We start from the raw sequence: 22,530 nt of genomic DNA, 5'->3' as shown, positions 1-22,530 counted from the left end.
TTGGTGTTAATCCACTAGGGAGAGTTGTACCCCAGATGGAAAAAAAAGAAAGCTGGAATCTGCCTCATACCAGACAGGATATTTCAATATAATGACCAAAACCTTCCACAAAATCATAGGGCACTGGAGCCACGCGTTAAGGATGACATCAGTTTTGTGTGGTATAGCTGCTATGACCTGGGATTAGATATCAAACGAGGCGCTTTAAAGATCCAACACAAACAATATTTCTGTCACACTTTTCAATAGATGGCAGAAGACATCTCACCGACACGCCATTTCAAACCCTCGGCTAAAACAATCACGGATTAGATACTCTGTGAGATGTACGCTTGGGGATAGAGGCACATAATGTTTATGGTAGACAGGATTCATCCGAAAAAATGAATCACATGCATTAACTGTCCTTGTCCAGCTGGCGGCAGTAAATACTGAAACCATCAACTGTAAAGTGGCGAGTCAACCGCCAGAAGAAGAGTTACACCAACACCATCTCCTACACCCAGATACAGGGAGGTTTGTAGTACAACACTGGCGGAATAACGTTAACAGGCATCCGCTTCTTCTCGGTGAAGGGCACAGGGTTTTAATAGGGCGAAGTTGCGGTGCAGATTAAAAATGGCTTCTTGGGCGAAATCTTCCGCGGCTTCCCGACGGCCGACAGCCAACCCGAACCCCAACGGAAGGTAAGCCGAGCGGTTCTCCGTGGCCAGGTTAGCATTAGCAGCGGGGCACGTTAGCTAGCGGCAGCGGGGAGAGGATGGGGGGTGGGGGGGGGGGCGGACTTTGGGTTCTACATAAATGATGCGCACCTCGTCCGACCTGTTGTCCTCGACGAGGCGCATGTGTAATGGCCTCCCCTGTGTTGTGTAGTGCTCAACAGTTGCGTCTGTTCCGGAGAGCAGCGCCATACCCGAGCAGAGAAGACCGGACCGAGGAGCTCAAGGATGTCCTGGACAGGTACACGTCACCAACCGCTGCGGGTCACCGACATGCACCTGTCCGCCGCTAGCAGATCCATCCATTTCCCATTTTTGTAATCGACATGATGGACGCAGTTAAACAATCCCAATTGCTCTGGTTATTGTGGCACCAGTGGGCCTGGGATGGCGGGCGCCTGGTTTTTAGTCAGTGGTTTAACCTACATATTTCAGCAATTCACCGATGGTGATTTGAGGAGAAGACCAAAAAATGCCTTGACCGAATAATCAACTAGAATGCAGTAATGCACCGAAACTTTTGTTTTTGGAATAGGAATTACTATTCAAATGTTAACCCTTTTTAAAATGGAGAAACAAATGCGTCCAAACTTGCACGTAAATAAAAATAAAGCTGCTTTGATAAACAAACCTGTATTAATTCATCCAGACTTCAATGCAACAAGCAGCAAATTACACCCGGGTTCTTTGTAAGTTACTTCACTTGTTGATGTTGGAAGCAACTGCCACTTGTTTTGATATGAACTATGGTTCATCTTTGGTGGTTATGATGTCTCCAATTATGTGTATGTCACGTACAATCAGAGGTGTGGACTCGAGTCATGTGACTTGGACTCGAGTCAGACTCGAGTCATGAATTTGATGACTTGAGACTCGACTCGACAAAACGTACAAAGACTTGCAACTCGACTTGGACTTGAACACCGATGACTCGTGACTTGACTTGGACTCGAGCCTTTTGACTCGAGAAGACTTGCTACTTCCCATGAAAACTGGGGGATAACATTTTCACACCACCGCGCCGCTCTGTTTATCTGCATCTGTCAAAAAAATGTGCGCCACCTGTATGCAGAGAGCGCGCTGCCTGAACAACATCCAATCACTGCAGTCCATTTGACCTTATCAACGAGACAGCGCGTTCATGGTTACAAAAATCGGGATTTTTGAACCCGGATTCAGACTCCGATGGAAATCCTCGCCAACATTATGTCAACGTCCGTTTTAAAGTAGTGTAATGAGCTGAGTTAAAGTTATTAGTTAATCAGTTATGCAGATGTTGCATGTGTTCACGTTATGCTTTGTTACCAGCTGTAGTTACGCGAGACAACCCGAGTTTTGGGGGGCCGTGTATGCGGAAGTGTTCGCTCGGCGTGGTGACGGCCAACAGTGACCGAAGTTGAGTTGTTTTATATAAATAATTGCACCGGAGTTGCAAGCCAGTCATCGCCTCCTTAATTACGCTGCAGCATTGGGGTGAGCGTTACAGTACTATAACACAGTCACAGTCGATCCACCATTACCCTTCCCTTCGTAGTCTAGGTCTGTGAGGCAGCGCACCATCACCCAGGGTTCCCCGTCCCCACTATAATAAAAGGACTCGAAATGACTCGAAACTAAAATGGTACGACTTGTGACTCGACTTGAGACTTGTTGGCTGTGACTTGTGACTCGACTTGGGACTTGCTTCGTCTTTGACTCGACTTGACTCGGGACTCGAGGGCAATGACTTGAGACTTGCTTGTGACTTGCCTAACAGTGACTTGTTCCCACCTCTGCGTACAATCAACTCATAAACCCTAATTTAACGTAACTAAAAATTCTCCCGTTTCCCCGCTTTTCTTTCAGTTATGAAGAACTAGAGCAAATACAAAACTACAGTGGAAGTGTGAAGTACGAGGGGTACAAGCATCCGCCAAATGGTGAGAATATCTTTTTTTTTATTTATAACTAAAAGCACGCTCAAGACTTTTTGTACGATATGCTCGGAAACCTTGCGCAGCAACACAACATTCTTTAGTAATATCCTATGAAAATCCTTACTTTGTTATTGTGCGCTTCATCTTAAATAACATAACTTAATTTCTTCAGTGTACCCCATCGGCTTTAAATTTGGAATTAACACATCTTATGCTAGCGTCTAATGGATGCTCATTTCATTCATTTCATTGTTTACGTGGATTTCAAATTAACCCAAACATCTGCCTCTTTTTCTTTTATCTCTGCTCTCTCCCCCCTTTACTTCCGCTTCTTTCCTTTTCCACTACAAGCCAAGCCAGACGGCTGCACACCAGCTGACAGACGTAAAGCTCTGTATCAGAAGTTCTACAGGCAGGTGCAGGAGGAGAGGAGGCCGGCCGACTGCGTGGTCCTCTCTGTCACCAACCAGTGCCTGTGAGTACTCATTATTCAAATCAAACCAACAAGCACCGCAAGTTGAAATGAGCGTTTCCGTGCAGGGTTTGCATGCATTGCTTTAGTGCAAAGCTTTGTTCACACCTTCCCTGGATTGTATGTCGGAAGTGTTGAAATCCAAGCCCACATTCATGAATGATTGCGCATCGTAATGTTTTGATATTTATTCCTCTAACAATTTCAAGAACACGTGTCATTCCCCCAACTTTTTCTATCCATTGCACAGTAGTTATATGTGAAATATGACTTGGATCACACATTCTCTCAAAACAACTTCATGTACTTAATGGTTACAGCTGTTACATACCAGCGGCATGCTACGCCGACACAACAGGACAACTACCTCTGTCAACAACATGCCTCAAAATACAGACAAATGTCAAATGGTTATGGATCAGAAGGGTATGTTACACTGAGCTTATTAACACCATTAATTGGATCCACATTCAGCCCCATTTTGGGGAAAATACAATTCTCCAATAACGTGGTTCTTTAGGGTTACTGAGGCACCCCATGTACAAAGGAATGGTAGAAGTGCAAAAACATTTACACTCGCTATTAAATGTAACATCAAAAATGTATTCACGCAAGATACTCTTACACAAATGGCCATTTTAAAGCTATATCAAATTTTGCAACTGTGTCTGCATCTATGTTGTGTCACAGCTACCGTAGCTAAGTATCCCGCCGACTTACTTGGAAGTAACTACTCTGCTATGCTACTAATCGTGAGACGAGTCCGGTTATCAGCAGACTGTCCACCATGAATCAACAAAATTGCCTTCATCAGGTCCAGCGCATCTTTCACAACTGTTCATTATACCTTTTTAACCACAACCGAACATGTTGTTTTCAAAGTGAACTTTTGAAGAATAGAGTTTTGATTTAGAATTTAAATGACAGGGATATTGTAGTTCACGTTGTGTTGTTAAACCACATATTTGACACAACGCATTCATTTAAATGCCTATTTACAACAACTAATTACTTTGTACACTGTTTTACATACCGTAAAAAAGTCTGCTGTAAAAGGAACACTCCTTTGTGAGAACCTGCTTTTGAATATTAAAAACCCCCAAACCCAAGTAAAAAAAAAAGAGAGAGGAAAAAAAACAGCTCCGTAGCTGGCTTTGATGCTTTTGCATTGACATTGAATTCTGATGTCACACACAATAAGAACACATCTCAAATCCCACTCTCCCTCTGTCACGTTGGTTGCTGGTGTGTGCAGACCAACTGCTAGTGTGATAGTGGCGAGCACATGCGGCTCATTACCTTCTTTGTTTCCCCGGTGTTGGGGATGGCGGTCCGCCTACATTTACACGTAGACCAAAGTTGGTACCGCACAACATTTACTTTTGCTGCTTTACAAACGTGTACACGCAACCCAACTCCTCCACCTCCAGACATTCACCCACAGCGGTATCAAACGCTGTCCATCGACAGTGATCTCAAGTTGCAAACTGTCAATATCTGCTACTACAGAGGGATTTTTTTTCCACCACCATTCTTTGCAAATTCCAAAACGACATCAACTCTAGTCTTCTACGTGAGTAAAACCCTCTATTTTTACCTGAATGTTACCGAAACATCTACTGCCACAACACTAAATACATCCACGAGAGAGCCAAAAATGTGTTTTGGTGCCACTAGAGCTCCTCATCACGCTGCCCTTGGTCCTGTCTAATTAGAAGATCCATACAAACGGATTTCACCACACAAAAGAAATGATGAGTCTCTGTTACCTTGCTGTTGGTAAAGCACGTTAATAAATCGGGAAATAACCATTTGTTCCTCTCAGGTAGCTCTTTTAGGTTTCTCTATATGCCAGCAGAAGTCACTTAATACCGACATGTCAAGTTAACAAAGTGTTTTGTCTTCCTCTCAAAGGGATTACCCCAAATCGCTAAGCCTGTGCTTGCAGGAGCGTGGCCTGTCAGTGGAAATGCTCTACCTTCAGGCGGAATCGGGCCTGACCCGAGCTCTGCAGGACGTCCGAGCCGACGGCTCCCCGTTATGTATTCTGGTGGAGCAGACAAACGTAGTTCTGTCCTCCTGCACTGTTATCATATTCTCAGAATCCCTCAAAAGTAAGTCCGTGCCCCTCATTCCTTCAAGCTTAGTTAAAACCACCTCAGTGAAACCCCCCCACCCACCCCCCACCCTTTTTCATCAGCCTATTGCAGCTCACGCTTTCCTTGGATTCAAACACAAACCAATCCTAAGTATGGAGTTAGCATGATGATGACGACACAGAAAAAACAGAGAAACTCATTTAAACACCAACAAGTACACTTGGGAAGCTAAAATTCTGCAAAAGAAGAACCATCAAATATTCACATTATTCATTCAAAATGTACATCAATAGCTTATCATCCACATGGTGCCACTGTAATACACGTCGACATTACATCACAATGCTACTTGACAAACTGAGAAACTCCACAAATGATCTAACTAATGTAACAAGGGGTGGTTCCACTTGAGAAACGGAGGTGGCCACAGTAATACTAAGTAATGTCTTTGACCGAATTAATGAAGCAACATGTGACACATTGGAAGCCCCACAAAAACGTTTTAAATGCCCCACTATGCACAAAATTAATATGCATAACACAACTATTATGAATTATTTAAAAGTACATACAACTTCACAAAGTGATGTTTTCACTCTTTGATGTTTTTCACAAAATTTAGTTTAAAAAAAGGAGCCAAAAATACATTCTACACAACAAAAACAGAATCACAATCCAATGCATGTGCTGAATAATGTAAATGGACAAATCGTTAAATGTTGATTCTTTTGTGTCACATGTCTGAATGCGTTGGAAATTTAGTAAGAAATCATGCATTCTAGGTCCAGGAACAATATACAGCCACAACTAAAGTTACCGATGATTGTCAGACAAAGGTCATGCCCCCCCCACCCCTCCTCTCCCAAACAAGCACAACTTGCATTTTATAATTCCACTCAAAAGTGTCAGTTAGATCTGCTGACCATAACACCACATTAAAACAAATGAGATATCTGTGTGACCAGTGAGAACTATGGCGCCAGTAAGGAATTGGCCACCGTATTCGAAGCTTCGACGGGTGCTTTGAGAACGGCAACGGAATGACAAGACTGTCGCGCTTTTACTGTGATTTCCTTAAATTTCACTTGACTGAAGACAAAAGAATGCCCTTCATCTTATTACCGAAATGAAAACAAACTACAAAATGGGCAACGATGGGCAACGACTCTCAATCTTTGCAACTACGCTTTAGAACGCGGGGCACGCACGGACACACACACACACACACACACAAGCAGAACTCAGAATAATTCATTTTAATTCCTAATCAATGTCGAATCATTGCCATTTCTTGGTAATCAATCAGGGTTTTATAAAAAACAAGGCGTCAAATACTGATTTGGACACAGATTACCATGGCAACGGTCGAAGCTTCGAAGCAGTTGGGTCAGCCTTTAGTATGAGACCAGATGAGTTCACCCACATTTGTACGGCTTTGTTTTTCTTACTTCTGTCTTCCCCGTCAGTCCCCTGACGCTTCACCATTAACATTCCATCCCCGCAGTCCATCGCAACATGCCCAAAGACCAGGCCATGGACTTTGTGACAGCAGAGTACGGCCGCAGGCGCGTCAAGGAACGCTCGCCGAAGGACCCGGCGGACAGTGCGGCGCAGGCGTCGCAGCTGCTGGATGACTTCCTGGAACGGGAGAAGATCGAGCGCCACGCGATCCCCTCCGAGACCCGGCAGCTCCTCCTCCTGTTGGCGGACGGCGTGCATCTCTACCCCGAGGAGCTGGAGAGCCTCTCTGAGTACGTGCGCTCGCGGCAGGAGCACACGCAAGGTGGGTGCCCAGTTAAACCGCTGGAGCCGCTGCGTCGCCCTCAGCGTCTCATCCGTTTGCGCTTCCTCTCTGAGTCGCTGTGACCTTTTTTGATGTTTCTGTCGGCAGCATCCAACACCGAGGGGCAGAGAGGGAACATGTTGCCTCCGGGGCTGGGGAAGCCGCCTCCTCTGCTGCCCACGCCGCCCGGGCCACCTCAGCCCCAGTCTGCGGCCGAAGCAGGCGGGTCCTTGATGGACCACCCCCTGACACCGGCTCCCCTCTTGCCCTCACCAGGTTCGCCTGCACAGTTGACCACTCGCTTTACTATTTGTCAGGTCTTTATTTCGTGGGGAAGGAACCATAAACTAACAAAACAATAATCGCTTCGCTGGTGTTGAGATTCATTGCAGTGTTTGATTGGACTTTATCGTCACATGTTTCTAAAATGCTCTCTGTCCCGTGTATGGAAATAACAAGCATGCTCACAAGAGCATAACTTCTCATTTCATCTGCAGTGTCTACAACGTATATGTGGTACTTCCAATCATGATGTCATCAAATCTTTTTTTTTTTTTTAAAGGATCTTATCCCAAAACCAAACCTCCTCCTCTATTGTCCCTGCATCGCCCCCCTGGTCTGTCTTTGGGGGCTTCTTCGTCTCGAGGCCCACAGTCTGCACACAACCCCTACGGGGTCCCTTCTTTGTCTCGTGGGCCTTTACTCCATCACCCTCCTCTATACCATCCAGGCCCCAGGGGCCCTCTCCTTAATAGAGTACCCCCGCCTTCTTTAAAGGGTTCCCGCCCTCCACTTCTTGCTTCTCCAGGTGGGTCACTGTTTTTTTCTTTTTTCTTTTTCTGTTCTCTGGATTATAATCCAGCATGTAGATAGACAAACTGAAATAGATCCAAATACACCCAATGAAATCTTGTTGATTAATCCTGTTTTACATGTGATTTATTTATTCCCCTGTCACCCTTTGATTAGGTGCCCTTCTCCCAAGACCAGGTGGCCCCCGACACTAAAAATAGCAGACACACACACACCTACACGTACTAATACAGTTGCCGGAGGTGTTTTGGACATTTCGGCTAGGTCAAGAACAGAAGACCCCTGGAGCCTGCATCGTTCAATTTTTTTGATAAAATAGATGGTAGTTAATGTGAAATAATCTTTGTGGCGGATTGGTAACGGAGGACATGGAGTATTCCCATCTCTCTATTGTTATTGCTCTTTTTCTGTATAATGGACTACTTTTCACACAGTCATCCCATAAACAAGAAAATAAAGTAAACATGTTCCCCTGTGTCCAGTTTTCCATTTATATTTGGTAATGTTGGTTTTGACGATAGTGACAAGCTGCTCAGGATTAATGGCAAACATATAGTTGAATAGCTCAATTAAGTTTTCATTTCTTTGTACATAATGAAGATATAAGTACTACTTATACCTCTGCCACAACAAAATCCATGACTCCCTAACAGATCCCAGTGAGTTTGACTCCACTGCCTTGTGTTGTCTTTGTTAACACACCCCTGATGTGTTTCCTCATCAAGGCCTTCAACGCCAACTTGTGGCTCAGGGAGTCGCACCAAGGACAGCTACCGTTTCCCCTGGCAGAACTCTGGCCTGTAAGCAACCTTTGCCTGGACGTTCACAGTAATGCTTGCTGTGATAAGTGGTATGCACGTCATATGAATCCCTAGATGATATGTCACGGATCCATGGAGATTAAAGTGAAGAGAGATTGGGTTTCTCAAACCGCTTAACACATGAATTAAGGGTTCGCTATTCAGTGGAAATCGTGTGCGGTTTGTTCTTTTAACTTTTTATCCTTTGCCTGAAAATGCAGGTGAATCTGATCTCGGGTGTTCATATTGATTTGTGAAACTTCTTTCTGGTGCAGCTGAGGCAGTAAACTTGTTATGATGCCGTCTGTCGCTGTAAATGTGCAACAGGTCACAGCTAGTTTTCCCAGCACTGAGAAATGGATTCAGAGGATTCCCTGTGTGGGAGGCACACAGGGAAACGGATCACAGTGCAGAATGCACTCCAGCAAGAAGCTGTTTGTTTATTTTAGTCTAATTTTCTTCTGTGTGTTCAATTAATGTTTGAATCCTTTTGACTTTTGAGAACATATGCATAAAAACATGTACAGTACAAATTGTAAGTGTTCAAGTGTTGGGATTTGTATTATTTTTCTGTGATGTGCTTCAGGTCTTGTGATTCTATTTTTAAAGAAAATCTCATCTCTGAATCACAATTTATGTCATCAATTCATAAGGGTTTTTTCTGTGTGAAAAGTCTGTACAATTTGTTCAAAGTTAGCTTGAAAGCCGCTTTTTACCTTTGAGAGCAACTTTGGCATCAAACTGTACAAGAACATGCTTCCCTCCAAGGAGGTGGCCGTGTGTTTGTGGGTTTCACCACGTGCAGAACAGCTCGATTGTACCATGCTCTGGCGATTAGGTTACTTGATGACTCTAAATTGCCTGTAGGTGTGTGGATGTGAGAGTGAGTGTCAGTCCTGCGGTTCACTGGCCACCGTCCCAGGGTCCGCCCCGTCCCGCGCCTTGCTGGGATTGACTCCGGCCTGCCCTCACTACGGCTGACTGATCAGATTGACAAACTAGCAGAAGGGCCCGACATTCAGTTGTTTCTCCGGTCCTAAGAAAAGGTCTAATCACAGAAGTGAGATCGTGATGAAAATACAAATGTAGCTGCCCTCACAATTCTTCAAAGAGCAGAAAGTCAAAACAGCTGTACTTGAGCTGCATATTTTCAGAGTGCTCATTTGAGGTTTTAGGTAACCCAAACATACTTTGTTCTTGGTGACTTAGATTTAGTTTTTTATTAATAAGAAATTAGTTTCCCCCTGCTCTTATTTGTATCCAGTGGTGCGGTTGTGGATTGTATACACTAGATGGCGACAAACACCTTTTACTGGCATGCGCCACTATGACAGAATAAGGAAATGTAGAAATATAAAAGTTTGTACCTCCATGTCCTCAGGTCGTACGGTTTGTTTTTAGTCACACTGTACTTGCTCCTCATACTGGCAAAGACTGAATTCCTGAGACCAGACCTAAGTGAGCATCAGAAATCAGATCATAATTCAGATGATCTATATACAGTATGTCGTTTTTGCTTAAATCATTTCTCTTTTTATAATATATGAGAAAACATTTCATTTGGCTTATTTGGTTTGGGCATAATTTGTATTATGTGTGTGGTAAAACTGACTCTTGAAGGATAAAACACTCCCTTCTGATCATTCTCCATTGTGTCCGTTATGTTTGTTAAACCTGGGGCATCGGATTTTCGGGGTTAACAAATAAACAAACTGGACCAAGTCTTTACAGGAAAGCAATCTTACTCTTTTAAATCAAGTCAATTAAAAAAAAACATTAAAATATCAATTAACATTTTTTTTGTATTCCCAAAGAACATTCTAGAGATGCTGTTTACAGATGACTTGGATGTATTACATTTATTTTACATGAGTTACACGGTTCCTTTTAAAAACGTATCGTGGTGAACTACTTTGTAACAAGTTAAAAATGTGTGCTATTTGCAGGTGTTTTCTGCATAAAGAACTTCTTTGATAACTGCTTAAAAAATAAAGTTGTATGAATCTAATTGCAAAGCCACAAACACACAGGCGTATGTCTGATATTCTCTTCCTGTTGGTTCCTTCTCCTCTTATCCAGCTGTGGGCACACTGCTGAGAGGAGCCCATCAACTCAGGAAGTAATGGACAACCGTCTCCACCTCATTACACCAGCCGACACACACACACACACACACACACACACACACAGACAGCCCCTTTGTAGTCCTTATTGGACACTGCGAGAGAGAGAGAGAGAATCGTGGTTAGAACAAAAGCAGCATAGCGTTGGTGTTCAAGGATCTCAAATTCATATCGCAAGCATCTAAGTTTGGACGCTTGTCCACTGGCACATACAGATACATTTTTAATTGCTTTCCAAAACGATTCTTCACCGAGCAGTGTTCTGGGTGTGTGTATTTCATACAGTAAGCTCAAATGCTTTACATCACTGTCATTGTTCTTGACATCTCGCACTATCAATTTGACTTTTGCCATTCAATTAAGCAAAAGAACATTTTCAGAGAATGAATCGACTTGAGATATGAATACACATGGCGTCACAAGCTCGTTTATCCTCTTGCAATTCTTTCCTCCATTCCTTTAAAGTGAAAGGCCCAGTTTCTTAAAAAGCCTCGTCATGCTGCTGATGTCCAGCTGGATACATTCGGATGATTCATATCTATTAATGCATTTAGGAGCAGGAAAGAGCTTAAAGGCCACAGTTATAATTATTATGGTTCATTATTTCCGCTCTGTTGTTCCTTTTCTTGTTTGTGGTATTTTAACCAAACCTTTTAAAAGATGAATAGTCACAATAGTTTTCTTCTGCAGGAAACCACCAACAGGGCCATTAAGAGTCATTAATGGATTTATAAATATGATTCTTAAATAACCTTTGAAAAATATGCACAAAGGTGACTAATTTGTGGATCAAGCTCAACGAACAAGGGACACCACATATTTCATCCTTCTCACTGTTCCTCCCCTTTTCACACCTCTGTGTGAACCCTCAATCTTTTGTCATTCTCCTCCTTCACCTCCTTGTCACTCTTGTTAAATAATTTATTTGCCATTAATGTTGCCTTTGTCCAAAGCTGGAGTCATTTAAACTTTCTGTACAGTCCGGCAACTTCCCGACTTCCTCGTTTCCTCATCTCTCCTGTCTTCTATCTCCTTTTACCTCATAGAACCCTCCCGAAAGAAATAGCCATCACACACACACACACACACACACACTCCCCCCTTTGCTGTTCCCTGCTGGGAAACGTCTACCAATCAGAATCTATCACTCCAACTATTTGTGTCAGAATTCACAGGAACTTCGTCAAATTGGGAAACTGTTTCATTGTTACACAGAACGCTCACCGCATGTGTGTGAGTGTGTGTGCATTCCCATAATGTTACCACGCAGACTCAACACACTTTCTCGGCATCAACACCATCACACACGGGCACACACACACACACAAACACATTGGGGTGTTAATTGTTGTGCTAACACCTTCCAATAACAAGGCTCTAATTATCAACATCTTTGGCTGTTGGAGTGTGTATCTGGCACTCGCGTACGGATCGTGGGGTGAGCGTGTTTGTGTGTGTGCCAGCATGAGGTGTGGCACCAGGCGAAGAAGGTTTGATGATTTTGAAAATATGCTGCTGTGCCTGCGTGTACGTGTTTGTGTGTGTGTGTGTGTGTGCGTGCGTGCGCTCTCGATGGCGGTGTGATGATGTCTCCGTCTCAATCCACATTTGCATTTGACAAAGGGTTCTTTTGTCCTTTGGTTTGTTTGCAAATGATCTTTTTTTTTTGAGAGAGGACAGCATTGCGGTGCTTCTATCGCGTCCAGGAGAAACGATCCTGAAATACAGTGTGTCCGACAAACGGCACGGCAGGTTCACTTTCGTCTTTGGGGCCTCCGCACTGCCGTGGACTGGCGGTTTTAAAAGAGTGCGATGTGCGAGCAGTCAAGTCCAGAAGAGGCTCAGGAAGAACACCCAGGGACGGTGCAACAAAATAAGAGCTAAGTTTGGATATTATGCAACAGTATTCAAAAAAGTCCATCTAAATATTGGGAGCGTCTTATAACGCAATCTGGTTTTTAAAGTTCTGAAACAGCCTCTCGGTTCCAACAAGAACACTAGGACCAGTTCCTTAACAGGTTACCTGTCAGAACGCCTCCCCGCCTGCTTTGCCGCCTGCTTTGCCGCCTGCTTATCTGTCCGACTGCCAGGCTGGTGCGTGCACCGAGCAGACAGCCGCACGGCTTCCTGGCTGTTTGACTGGCTGCTGGTTGCCCCGAGCCGGCGGCTGGCTGTTTGCCGGCCTGCCTTCCCCGGCTGGTTGTCTGGCTGACTGGCTGGCTTGGTGCCTGGTTGGCAAGCTGGCAGCCCCAGCTGAGTCCCGAGCCAAGCCCCTCCGCCCCACCAGATCTTAATTGGGTTAAGTTTGTCCGCCACAGATAACACTTTGCCTTTCTTTGGAGAGTAAGGAACAAAAAAAATGGCCTGGCACTAATGACGCTCTTTAGCGGGGCTCTTTTCTGTTTTCGATGGAGGGAAATTAGGAAGAAGGGGGGGGGGGGGGGGGGGGTCCCCGCAGTGAGAGATCGTCGAGGGAAACGTGCCATTGTTCAGAGCCGAGCACTCAATGAGAACTGAGGATTTGGAAGAAAGAACGAGAGCGAAAGGATGTAGATTTGGTCTGCGCTGCAGTGCTGGTCACGTTGTCAGTTTCTTTTTAGCAGCCCCCTGTGGCTGAGGCAGGCCCGGCCCCCAGAGAAGACACACACACACACACACACAGGAATGCAGACGCGTCATTGTATGCATGCGTGTACCAATTGTACACACAGACACACACACACACACACAATTTCTCTCTGCTTTGTTCAAAAGAAATGCAAATAAAATGTTCTCTAATTACTTTTGCTTCACAGCCGTGCTTAATGAACAGCAATAAGTGTTTTTGCACTTTATTCTCCCATGTTTCATTTTTATTTTTTAAATGAAAAACGTTAATTGCTGTGACGTTAGTGAACTAACTCCACTAAAAATGACATTTAGTGTCATTGATAATGACCTGATACTTGTCCCTGCCTCAGATAGAGCCTCGTCGATCAAATTTTTGCATAATGTTTCAATCATGTGTCTTTTTTTTCAGAAAATATTATTAACAAGCCTCAACGACCTCATCTGTGTTAAGGCAGTCATTAGTGGTTTTATCGAGATTTTGGTGAGGACAAACGGCTCTATCTACAATAAAAAGCCCATCTAAAGAACATATTGCAGTTTGTAAGCCCAGCATATTTTCACACGGATGCGTCAACATCGCATCCAGAACACCCTTGTTTGTCTGTTGTTCACTGTGTAAGCAAAAAGTCTAATTCTGAACAATTCTGTTTTCATCAATCACACGCTAATTTACATAAAATCTGATCCAGTACATTTCCACATTTCCAAAGGGACCAGCCACCATTTCAGCACTATTTACTAATAGTGACAACCTTCATTTAAAGGACATTCATTTTTCATCATGATCATCATGATCATCACCACAAACAATACCATTATGATGATATGTATACTAACCACAGAAATTAAAATAGTGATCACCCTCAAAGACAAATTTGTTCGTATCATCCTAAGTATCATCATCATCATCATCATTGCTAGCATGTTTGTTTTCTTTAGAGATTTCAGACAGCTGGCATCCTATGAGCCTCCCCTCAGTCTCTCTCCCCCCGACACACACGTATACTCACACATTAATACCTCTGCAAAGACCTCTCAAATGGCAAATGAGACTGTGTATAACATGGTTAGCAAATGTTCAAAACAAATATCAAAACATTTTTCCTGTCTCCATAATGACGATTTATTCATTAGCAACTGTAGGGTAAATGTTCTCCCTTGTTCTCACCTTTGGCACACATAATGAATGCAGCCCACACACTCACACACACACATTTGTTCGAATACGCAGAAGATTTGCAGAGGATCAACATACCTTTTACCCGGTGCACTTCTGAACACCTCCTGCATAACAAATGGAAGTTCATTTAGAGCACAACTATGTAAATTAATCACACACAAAAACACATACACTTTACTTTTGGCATCGTGCACCCAGCCCACATTAAGGGGAGACAAAAGAATCTGGCTTTGCAGTATTTAAATCAGTAATGTGTCTAATTATTCCATATAAAAATAGCCAATATCTAGGGCAAAAGCAAAGGAGATGGAACATTGTTGTCTGCAGAGGGCAGACCTGCTGGAGCTGGCGAGAGTTCAACACAGCAGAAGACATGGATGGGGAGAAAAATGGGGAGGCAGGGAGGGAGGGGGTGATAAAAGAAGATAGGGAGAGAGAGTGCGCTTTAGGCTACATAAATATAACATGAACTCTATCCGCTAGCGGCGGGCATGCGAGCAGCACAATGTTCAGTGGGTGCAGGTTTGTGAGGGAGCGGCGAATAGATGTGCTACCTGCTCACTTCAGGAACACGGGGCTGCGAGACCGGTTGGTACGAGGGGCAGCGTGTGTGCGTATATGTGGGTGGGTGTGCGCGTGTGAATGAAGGACAAAAGGAAAAAATGTACCACACATGCAGCTGATATGGAGAGCCTGCAGTCAGCTGTCAGCAGCGAGGCCCCGACTCTGCATTCAGCTGACTCGCCTTGTAATGGTTCGGCACATTGGATGCACATTGATTGTCACTGATCACATTTCACTGACAGCGCGGAAATACTTTTACAGACTCCTCTATGGAAGTAAATCTGTGTCATTGGGTTTTGAAAAAAAAAGTGATTGAATTTCTAGCACAGAATATTTACACATTGAAATGATGTATCTGAATGTTTTTCAACGTTAAAATACTGCAAAAAATTCAGAGGCCAAAAATTCAACGTTAAAATATTAAACCGCAATAAATTCAACCGCAAAATAATTCAACGACAACATCCGGGACCTCAAGAAAGAGCAATCGATTCTAGATTCAAGATCAGGAGCGTGCGTCAAGCAAAAGGAGCATGGTGACCGGATTGTAGCCATGTCCAATAATAACGGGGCTTTAACTCTTCTTCATGCCATCAGTGTGGCCACGTATGAAGAAATACATAAAAGAACATATAATGTTCACCCTGAACAAAAACGGTTTCTTGCCACTGACGATATACATTTGTATGTATTAACTATACAAATCAGCAAAATATGCTACCACCTTTGGTTGGCACGAAACACCGTCACTGAAAAATGGGTTCTCGTTTCAGACTTAATGAGCAAATACAGGATCCCTTTGAGATAAATTCTAAAGCCTCGCCTTAAGACGTACATCCCTTTATGTAAGCCTCTGCGCTGCTTGCAGGTCGCTGTGTTGTGCCAGATCCTCAATAAAGTTTACCCATGGTCATGAAGACTCATTTAACGTTACGTGGACTTTGAATGCCGCTTAATACCCAACTGAGATCGGCTTGTGCCGCTCAGAAAAAGGATCCTTCCACCGACCACTTTCCGCACTCGGCGCTACTGCGGTTATTCCTGCATGTCCTGTCGGGTTTATGCGTCTGCACGCTCCGCTAAAGCCGCTGCCCCCCCCCCCACTACGCTACAGCGGCTCATCTGCCTCTTCAAGCGCGTTCCTGGATTCAAAACTCCGCCAATCACTCCTAACAGCTTGTCGAAGGCTCACAGCATCATTAAATGAATTCAAAACTAGAAGAAGAGGCGTATTCTGAGCGGCTGCACGCTCTCGTTTAACTTCCGCTTAGTTCATGTCCAATACAGTCTGTTAATGTACAAATGTCAGCTGTCTATTACGGAATCTTACAGACACAAACCACACTGATGGCATGAAGAAGAGTTAAAGCCCCGTTATTATTGGACATGGCTACAATCCGGTCACCATGCTTCTTTAGATTGACGCACGCTCCTGATCTTGAATCTAGAATCGATTGCTCTTCCTTGAGGTCCCGGATGTTGTCGTTGAATTTTTTGCAGTTGAATTCTTTGCGATTGAATTCCTTGCGTTAAATTCCTTGCAGTTGAATTTGTTGCGTTTGAATTTTTTGCTGTATTTTAGCATTGAAAAACATTGAGATACATAATTTCCATGCATAAATATTCAGTGCTAGAAATTCAATCACGTTTTTCTTTCAAAACCCGATGACACAGATTTACTTCCATACTCCTCCCCCTTTTTCATGTCCATGAAAGCCGTTAGGATTTTTCTTGAGAGGCTAAAATGTAGAAAGTTTTAGAAAGTACTACATATAGTTCTCAAATATTGGGAAGCAATTCTTCCAAGAGAAACGCGTTTTGAAAGCCCATTTTGCCAATAAACAAACACTCATTTAGTCTTCGTAATAACCTTAGACTTGGGATTCCTCCCAGTTCCAACATCTTTCCTTATGGCTGCTAACTCCACATCTGGCCTGTGGAGGTCTGTAGACAGACTGCCTCCTCTGCGATGATTGGCGCTGCCAGCTGTTTCTGTTGACCTGTCCGACATATGGGGTTAAACCTGCAGGAGGTTAAAGGTTGAGGTGTATATCATTTATTTTCTTAGCGGGCGGGTGTTTAGCTTCATTTGACAAACCACGGTGTAGAAATTGGCGACTGAAAAGTGTATGACATGCAAAAATCCACATCAATTCAAAGTAGAAACGTATAAACTGTATCAGCAAAGCTTTCTGCTGTCACATACAGATGAAATGTGATGGAAGCAGTGTGAAGCGCAGGACACAGAGATCTCGATAGAAACGTCCAAATCCTGACTTTCTCACCTGACTGGTGGCCTACATGAACAATCAATGGGTACACCTTCCTTTTTTGCGTACATTTTAAATCTGAAGTCATTATGGGGTGTGGGCGTGGGCTTTCAGATTCTGTTCAAGGAACTGACATTTTGTTGAAGCATTCTGACCCCTAAATGAGACAGGACCCCAAAGAGTCACACAGTGGCGGTAGATTATTTGTTTTACTTAAACTCATCCTCCTGACGTCAATTTTGAGTCGACAATGTAATTCTGTAGAGAATAATGAGACCATTGACACTTTGTTTGGTTGCATTAAAGCCACTATGCAATTCTGTCTGCCAATAGCCACGATCTCCTGAGAAAATAAATACTTGACTCACAGCCAAAGGGAACAGCATCAAGCATTGCGCAACAAACACAGGAAGAGGATAGCACTTTGTTTCCCCTGGTACCTGTCAGAGTTCCTACGCCCAGTAGGAAAATAGTAAAGATGTCATTGAGTGGCTTTAATGGTCTATGCTCATTTTCCATAACTAGGCCATTGAAAACTAAAACCATTTAGAAAATAAGTCCTCGACCTCCCAGTTGTTGGTCTATGCTGCATGTTTGCTGCAAAACATCCATAGTTAATACTGAAAAATGATCGAAGATAAAAGCACTCTCTGGTGTTTATTAGCCTTGTAGTTCCCATGGGCTTCTGATGAAATGGTTTAGGCTTGGTAACTTACTTGGTAACGTGATGATGTGTGCGTATACACACACACACAAGTTGATCAGAGGAAGTTTATTCTAATGAATCTGTCTTTCCATAAATTGTTGTATTAAAATGTATTAATGAAAAATACACAAAGTTCTGGCATTTAATTTTGCGCGTCATAACCCCGCTGCGCTTGCATTCCCCATCACTGTAAACCAGACCGCTGTCAAGGTGTGAAATCTTTAAGCCTAATCCCCATTTTATATTTTGGGGCGGGGGGGGGGGGGACTGTAATTCTGCTGGTTTCTCCATTGATGTCCTGTCTGTATCAATTCCCACTGCATGTCAGTTGGCCAACTTATTCAGTGGCTGCCACTTGAAGTTCTCTTGTTGTGTGTTAAAAAAAAAAAAAGCTGAATCCTTGCGGAGATGACAGAGGGTGTAATCGCAAGCTATGTGATTCAACAATGCCCCTCAGAAGCCTTTCAGACCGGGGCCTGTCCTTGACCCTTAAGGAGCTTGTAATGTGGGCTTTTTTCTCTGCCGCTCTTTGTATTTACCGGCAGAAACAAGGAGGGGGGACCCCCCGCTGGGTGGGGGCTTTTGCCCCTCCATGCCAGAGGCAGTCACACTGGGGGAGCTATGCACGTGCGAGCACACACACACACACATAGACACACAGATAGAATTGCACACACAGGTCTCCTGGTGTGCACTCACTTCATAGGGAGGGAGAGGTGAAGGTTGGAGGGTGAGGCAGAAAGAGACAGAAACGGGGGGGGGGGGGGGGGGAGGGGGACAACGGGGTAGCGCGGAGACAAGAACCCCCCACCTTCCTTGAGCCGGCAGGGGGGGTTGAATCTTACAGGCTGCTCTGTTTCTCCATGGGTGGATGGGGTGGGGGAGGCTCTATCTGGGGAGGGCAGTGGTCTTGCTGGTCAGCTCCACGTTACCCAGTTATCCATGACAACCAGCGAGAGAGACGGAGCGAGGGAGACAGGGAGCGGCGGGGTGGGGTGGGGGGGGGGCAACATGGAAAAGCTCAGCTGCGGTCAGAGAGCGCTCAGTTGGAGCAGAGTGTGAAGAACAAAGCACCCAGTGATTTTCATTTTTCCCCTCTTTGTCTGCTTTATATTGTCCACAGACGTGTCCCTCTTTTCTTTACTGGACATATAAAGGAGCTTTGACGAAGACACACACAAGCGCATACACACACACACACACGTGCACGTACACACTGGTGTGGCTAATTGAATTATGTTTATACAGTAAGTCAAACGGTTTATTTTCACTGTGACAGAAGGGGCCCACCGGTGTGAGAAAAGAAGGGGGAAAAAAAGGTTTCTACTTGGAGAGGGAATATCCAAATCAGCATAGAAAGGAGCAGTGGAGGACACCGAGTTGTGTTTCTTCTTCTTCTCCTTTTAAAGAAATGGCTCAGCAGTTTTCAAACATTGCACGGTACATCTGTGCAACACAAAGGTCTGCGTCGTTGTGTGCTCATGGCCGAGTGGGAGCAGACATTTCATGTGGTCTCGATCTAACGTGCGGAAAATGTTCATTTTGCACGGATAGGTTCTGCTCAGCCTAAATGAAAAGGCTTAAACTAATCCTGTCAGAAACCGTCCCACAGAAATTAATCCGCCACAAACGAGTGAAATGATGAACGCCCATGGAACAGGGAGCATTTCAAGGTGAATAATGTCTGACATGGAGTCTTTTCAATATATTTTTCTATGTGGGGAAATTGGCCACTCCAGGGTAACTCCATGCATTAGGATTGCAATGTTTTTTTTTACCAACAATAACAAATAAACAATGTCTGAAACATTAATATGACATATGACTGAAACTTTTGATTTTTGCTGTTAACAGGATCGATAGCTGGAAAAACTCTCACAAAATAGATGTTTAATTCAAGTCCTCCACTTCCCGCTGTCACCAGTTAAGTTGTTTTCATAACAAGGGGTATATTCAACCACAGAGATTCGTATTGTTTTGAGGGGTTCTGGCTTTCAGTGAGTACGTGTCAAAGACACATTTGGTTCCAGCTTGCCGTGAGGCCACACTAGAGGGGCATGCTAGCCAACAGAAATGTCTGACGTACACATACAAACCTCTGGCCTTGCCAACCCGGGGGCTGGAGGGGCGGCATGTTGCTGCCTCAACAACCGGCCAGGTGTAGAGATTGTAGGTAGATGTAGTCTGCACCTGGTGACATAATCATTCTGGCCCTAAACAAGACACATTTTGTCATGGTCGCAGTTTATGGGGTCTCATCCCAGTTCCAGTCCAAATCCATATTTTCCCTCTGCCTCCCCTCTCTATTCTCAAAGTCCCTTCTGTAGTTGCGTCAGTCGGCCACTGCTAGGCGCTGTTGCCTAACTCTCCCCCTGCTTATCCGCTCCCCTCTCCCCCCCTCTCCCCGTCAGCCCAGCCTGCCTCTCTCTCTCGCTCTCTCTCTCTCTCTCATGCCTCTCTGCCTCAGCCAACCCGGGCTGTGCCGAGCTGCTCCCTGCGGGATCAGAGCGCTCCCCCGCCGGGACCCTTCTCTCACATCCCCCTGCTGGGACGCGGCTACATTTCCAGCCAAGCACTGCCTGCCTTGGCTTTATTATGTGTGTCTGCGCCGCAGCCCCGCCAGCAGAGGCAGGCAGAGGAGGAGGAGGGAGACTGGTAGCCAGAGTCAGGACAAAGAAAAAGCAGGGAGACAGAGGCTAGCGAAGGTTTAGAAACATCGGGCTGCTATTAAAACTCCTGTAGGGCATCGCGAAGTATTAACCAAAAAAGAGAGAGAGAGAGAGAGAGAGGGAGAGAGAAAGCGTGGGTTGTAAAAGCAGTGGTCTGTTCCACGCGGGGTGGAGATGCTGGGGAAGAGCGCAATGTCCATGCCACCAGACCACCACCACTGCCCAGTGTAGAACGGCGGGACGGAGCACGGGGGGGTGTGCTGGTCGCTTCGGGTCGGTGCCGCTTTTCCTGGATGATAAAATCCAAAACAGACTGAAATAGTTACGATAAACTAAAACGAAGGAGGGAAAAACAAGCCCCGAGCAGCCCAGACGGAGCTTGGAGGAGCGCGCGACGGGTTGAGCGAAGAGGAGAGAAGCCACGTTTCGGTTTTTATCGGAGCAATTTCCCCGAGAAACGTCCTCCATCGCCTCTCTCCACCTGGACGGTCACCGGCCGCGCTCACTCCCCCCCTCTGCGGTCCGCGGGGCCGGAGGAAGTCGCAGCGGCGCCGGGGAACGAGAGAAACGTACCTGCGGAGGGAGAGAAAACCCGACAACAACAACAACAACACAAAAACGCGAGGCTGCCGCAGTGCAACAGGCGGAGGAGCAGCGGCGAAGTGGAGGAGGACCGAGAGCCCGCCGCGGTTAGCTGAAAACACGGAACGGAGCCGGAACAATTGAAGAAGAAAGGACATTTAAAACAGAAAGACGAGCTGCTCCAGACCAGAGATGTCGAGGCGAAAGCAGGCCAAGCCGCGCTCCGTCAAAGGTAAGTCACGTGAACTGTTTTCACGGCTCCACTTCACCCAGGTGCCGAGATGTCATGCCCGACTCCGGTGCTCGTTAGCTGGTTCAATTTACCTGCCAGAAGTCGGTGTAGTTTCTTTAATACGCAGGTAAATCTTTCTCTCACACTTTTCCCATTAGTGTGTGTGTGCGCGCGCGCGCGTAGTGTTACTGCTCGCTCGATAATTGGACATCTGTCCCAAACATTGTCTGAAGGATTCAAATCATTGTTTCAAATGGTCCCATCTTCGCCAAACACGAGCTTTCAAAGAGCTCCAGTTTATTCTCCATTAGCTGCTTCACTGTGACAACTTGAACGGCGGTTCCTTGGCCGCAGGGTGTTGTGAGTTCACTCCATGAAAGTAATCTGCATTATTCCCATGTTGACATGTGGGCCCTTTTTGTTTTTGCACTTGCTCTAAACTGCTGCTGCTTTGTTGCAGTTCATTTGGTTGGTTGACTTTTAAATCATGTCACTTGACCCCCCCCCCCCCCCACCCACGTGATATGTCCTACTAGCTGCTTTCCCACACTAAAATAACAAAGATTGGATTTCAAAACACAACATTTTCATTCTGAAATTTACAAAACTTTAAGCGAGCCGCAGTTCATTGCTGGAGAACCCTCCGATTTGATCTCCTCTCCTGCTTTGAAAGTCTGTCCACATGAAGACTGTAATTCACAGATTAGTTTTTCCTGAATTCCAAGCAAAGTTTGGATGTGTAGGACTATAATCAGTCTTTTAAAAGGCTATTAGGCCCTATTTAGTCTCTCTGAGGCAGCCCCTGTTGGCACACACTCGTACTCATAGCAGTGCATGGGTGAGTGGGCATCTTGCATGAGGGCATGTGGTGGCCTTGGCCTCCATGTTTCCTTCATGGGACCCAGATGGGCAACGGGATGGGCCGACCATGTGGTTTCCTCCTCCCCCCCCCTTCTCTTCCACCATATAGGCTTTCCCTTCTTTTCTTGTCT

General features: G+C 45.0%; 3 protein-coding genes across 5 annotated transcripts in view; all 3 read left to right on the top strand.

Annotated features, from left to right (window-relative positions):
• The window catches only part of LOC119195886 (histone H2AX), a 545,468-nt gene that overhangs the window by 32,456 nt on the left and 490,482 nt on the right, over positions 1–22,530 (top strand). The gene's annotated exons all lie outside the window — the stretch shown is intronic.
• si:ch211-216l23.2 (uncharacterized protein LOC565061 homolog) lies at positions 423–8,279 on the top strand. The gene is made up of 9 exons (XM_037451157.2): positions 423–686; positions 874–960; positions 2,565–2,638; positions 2,987–3,110; positions 5,022–5,221; positions 6,711–6,989; positions 7,098–7,265; positions 7,552–7,797; positions 7,959–8,279. The coding sequence occupies exons 1-9, from the start codon at positions 619–621 to the stop codon at positions 7,994–7,996; spliced, it is 1,284 nt and encodes a 427-aa protein (XP_037307054.1). The 5' UTR covers positions 423–618; the 3' UTR covers positions 7,997–8,279.
• znf423 (zinc finger protein 423) overlaps positions 20,528–22,530 on the top strand; it is a 103,137-nt gene continuing 101,134 nt past the window's right edge. For all 3 annotated transcript variants that reach the window (XM_062562741.1, XM_037451135.2, XM_037451133.2), the window contains exon 1: positions 20,528–21,538. In XM_062562741.1, coding sequence (XP_062418725.1) covers positions 21,499–21,538 — 40 coding nt within the window. In that variant the 5' untranslated portion in view covers positions 20,528–21,498. The remainder of the gene's footprint in view (positions 21,539–22,530) is intronic.

The sequence above is a fragment of the Pungitius pungitius genome, chromosome 6 (genome assembly GCF_949316345.1).
Source record: "Pungitius pungitius chromosome 6, fPunPun2.1, whole genome shotgun sequence".
Classification (NCBI taxonomy): Eukaryota; Metazoa; Chordata; class Actinopteri; order Perciformes; family Gasterosteidae; genus Pungitius; species Pungitius pungitius.
Note: the sequence above shows the minus strand (reverse complement) of the source record. Positions and strands in the feature narration are given on the sequence as shown.

What these genes read in the sequence shown, in the direction of transcription:
- si:ch211-216l23.2 (XM_037451157.2), top strand. Translation starts at nt 619, where the DNA reads ATGGCTTCTTGGGCGAAATCTTCCGCGGCTTCCCGACGGCCGACAGCC. An exon ending in AACCCGAACCCCAACGGAAG is followed by an intron (nt 687 to 873) that starts GTAAGCCGAGCG and finishes TGTGTTGTGTAG; the next exon opens with TGCTCAACAGTTGCGTCTGT. An exon ending in GTACAAGCATCCGCCAAATG is followed by an intron (nt 2,639 to 2,986) that starts GTGAGAATATCT and finishes TTCCACTACAAG; the next exon opens with CCAAGCCAGACGGCTGCACA.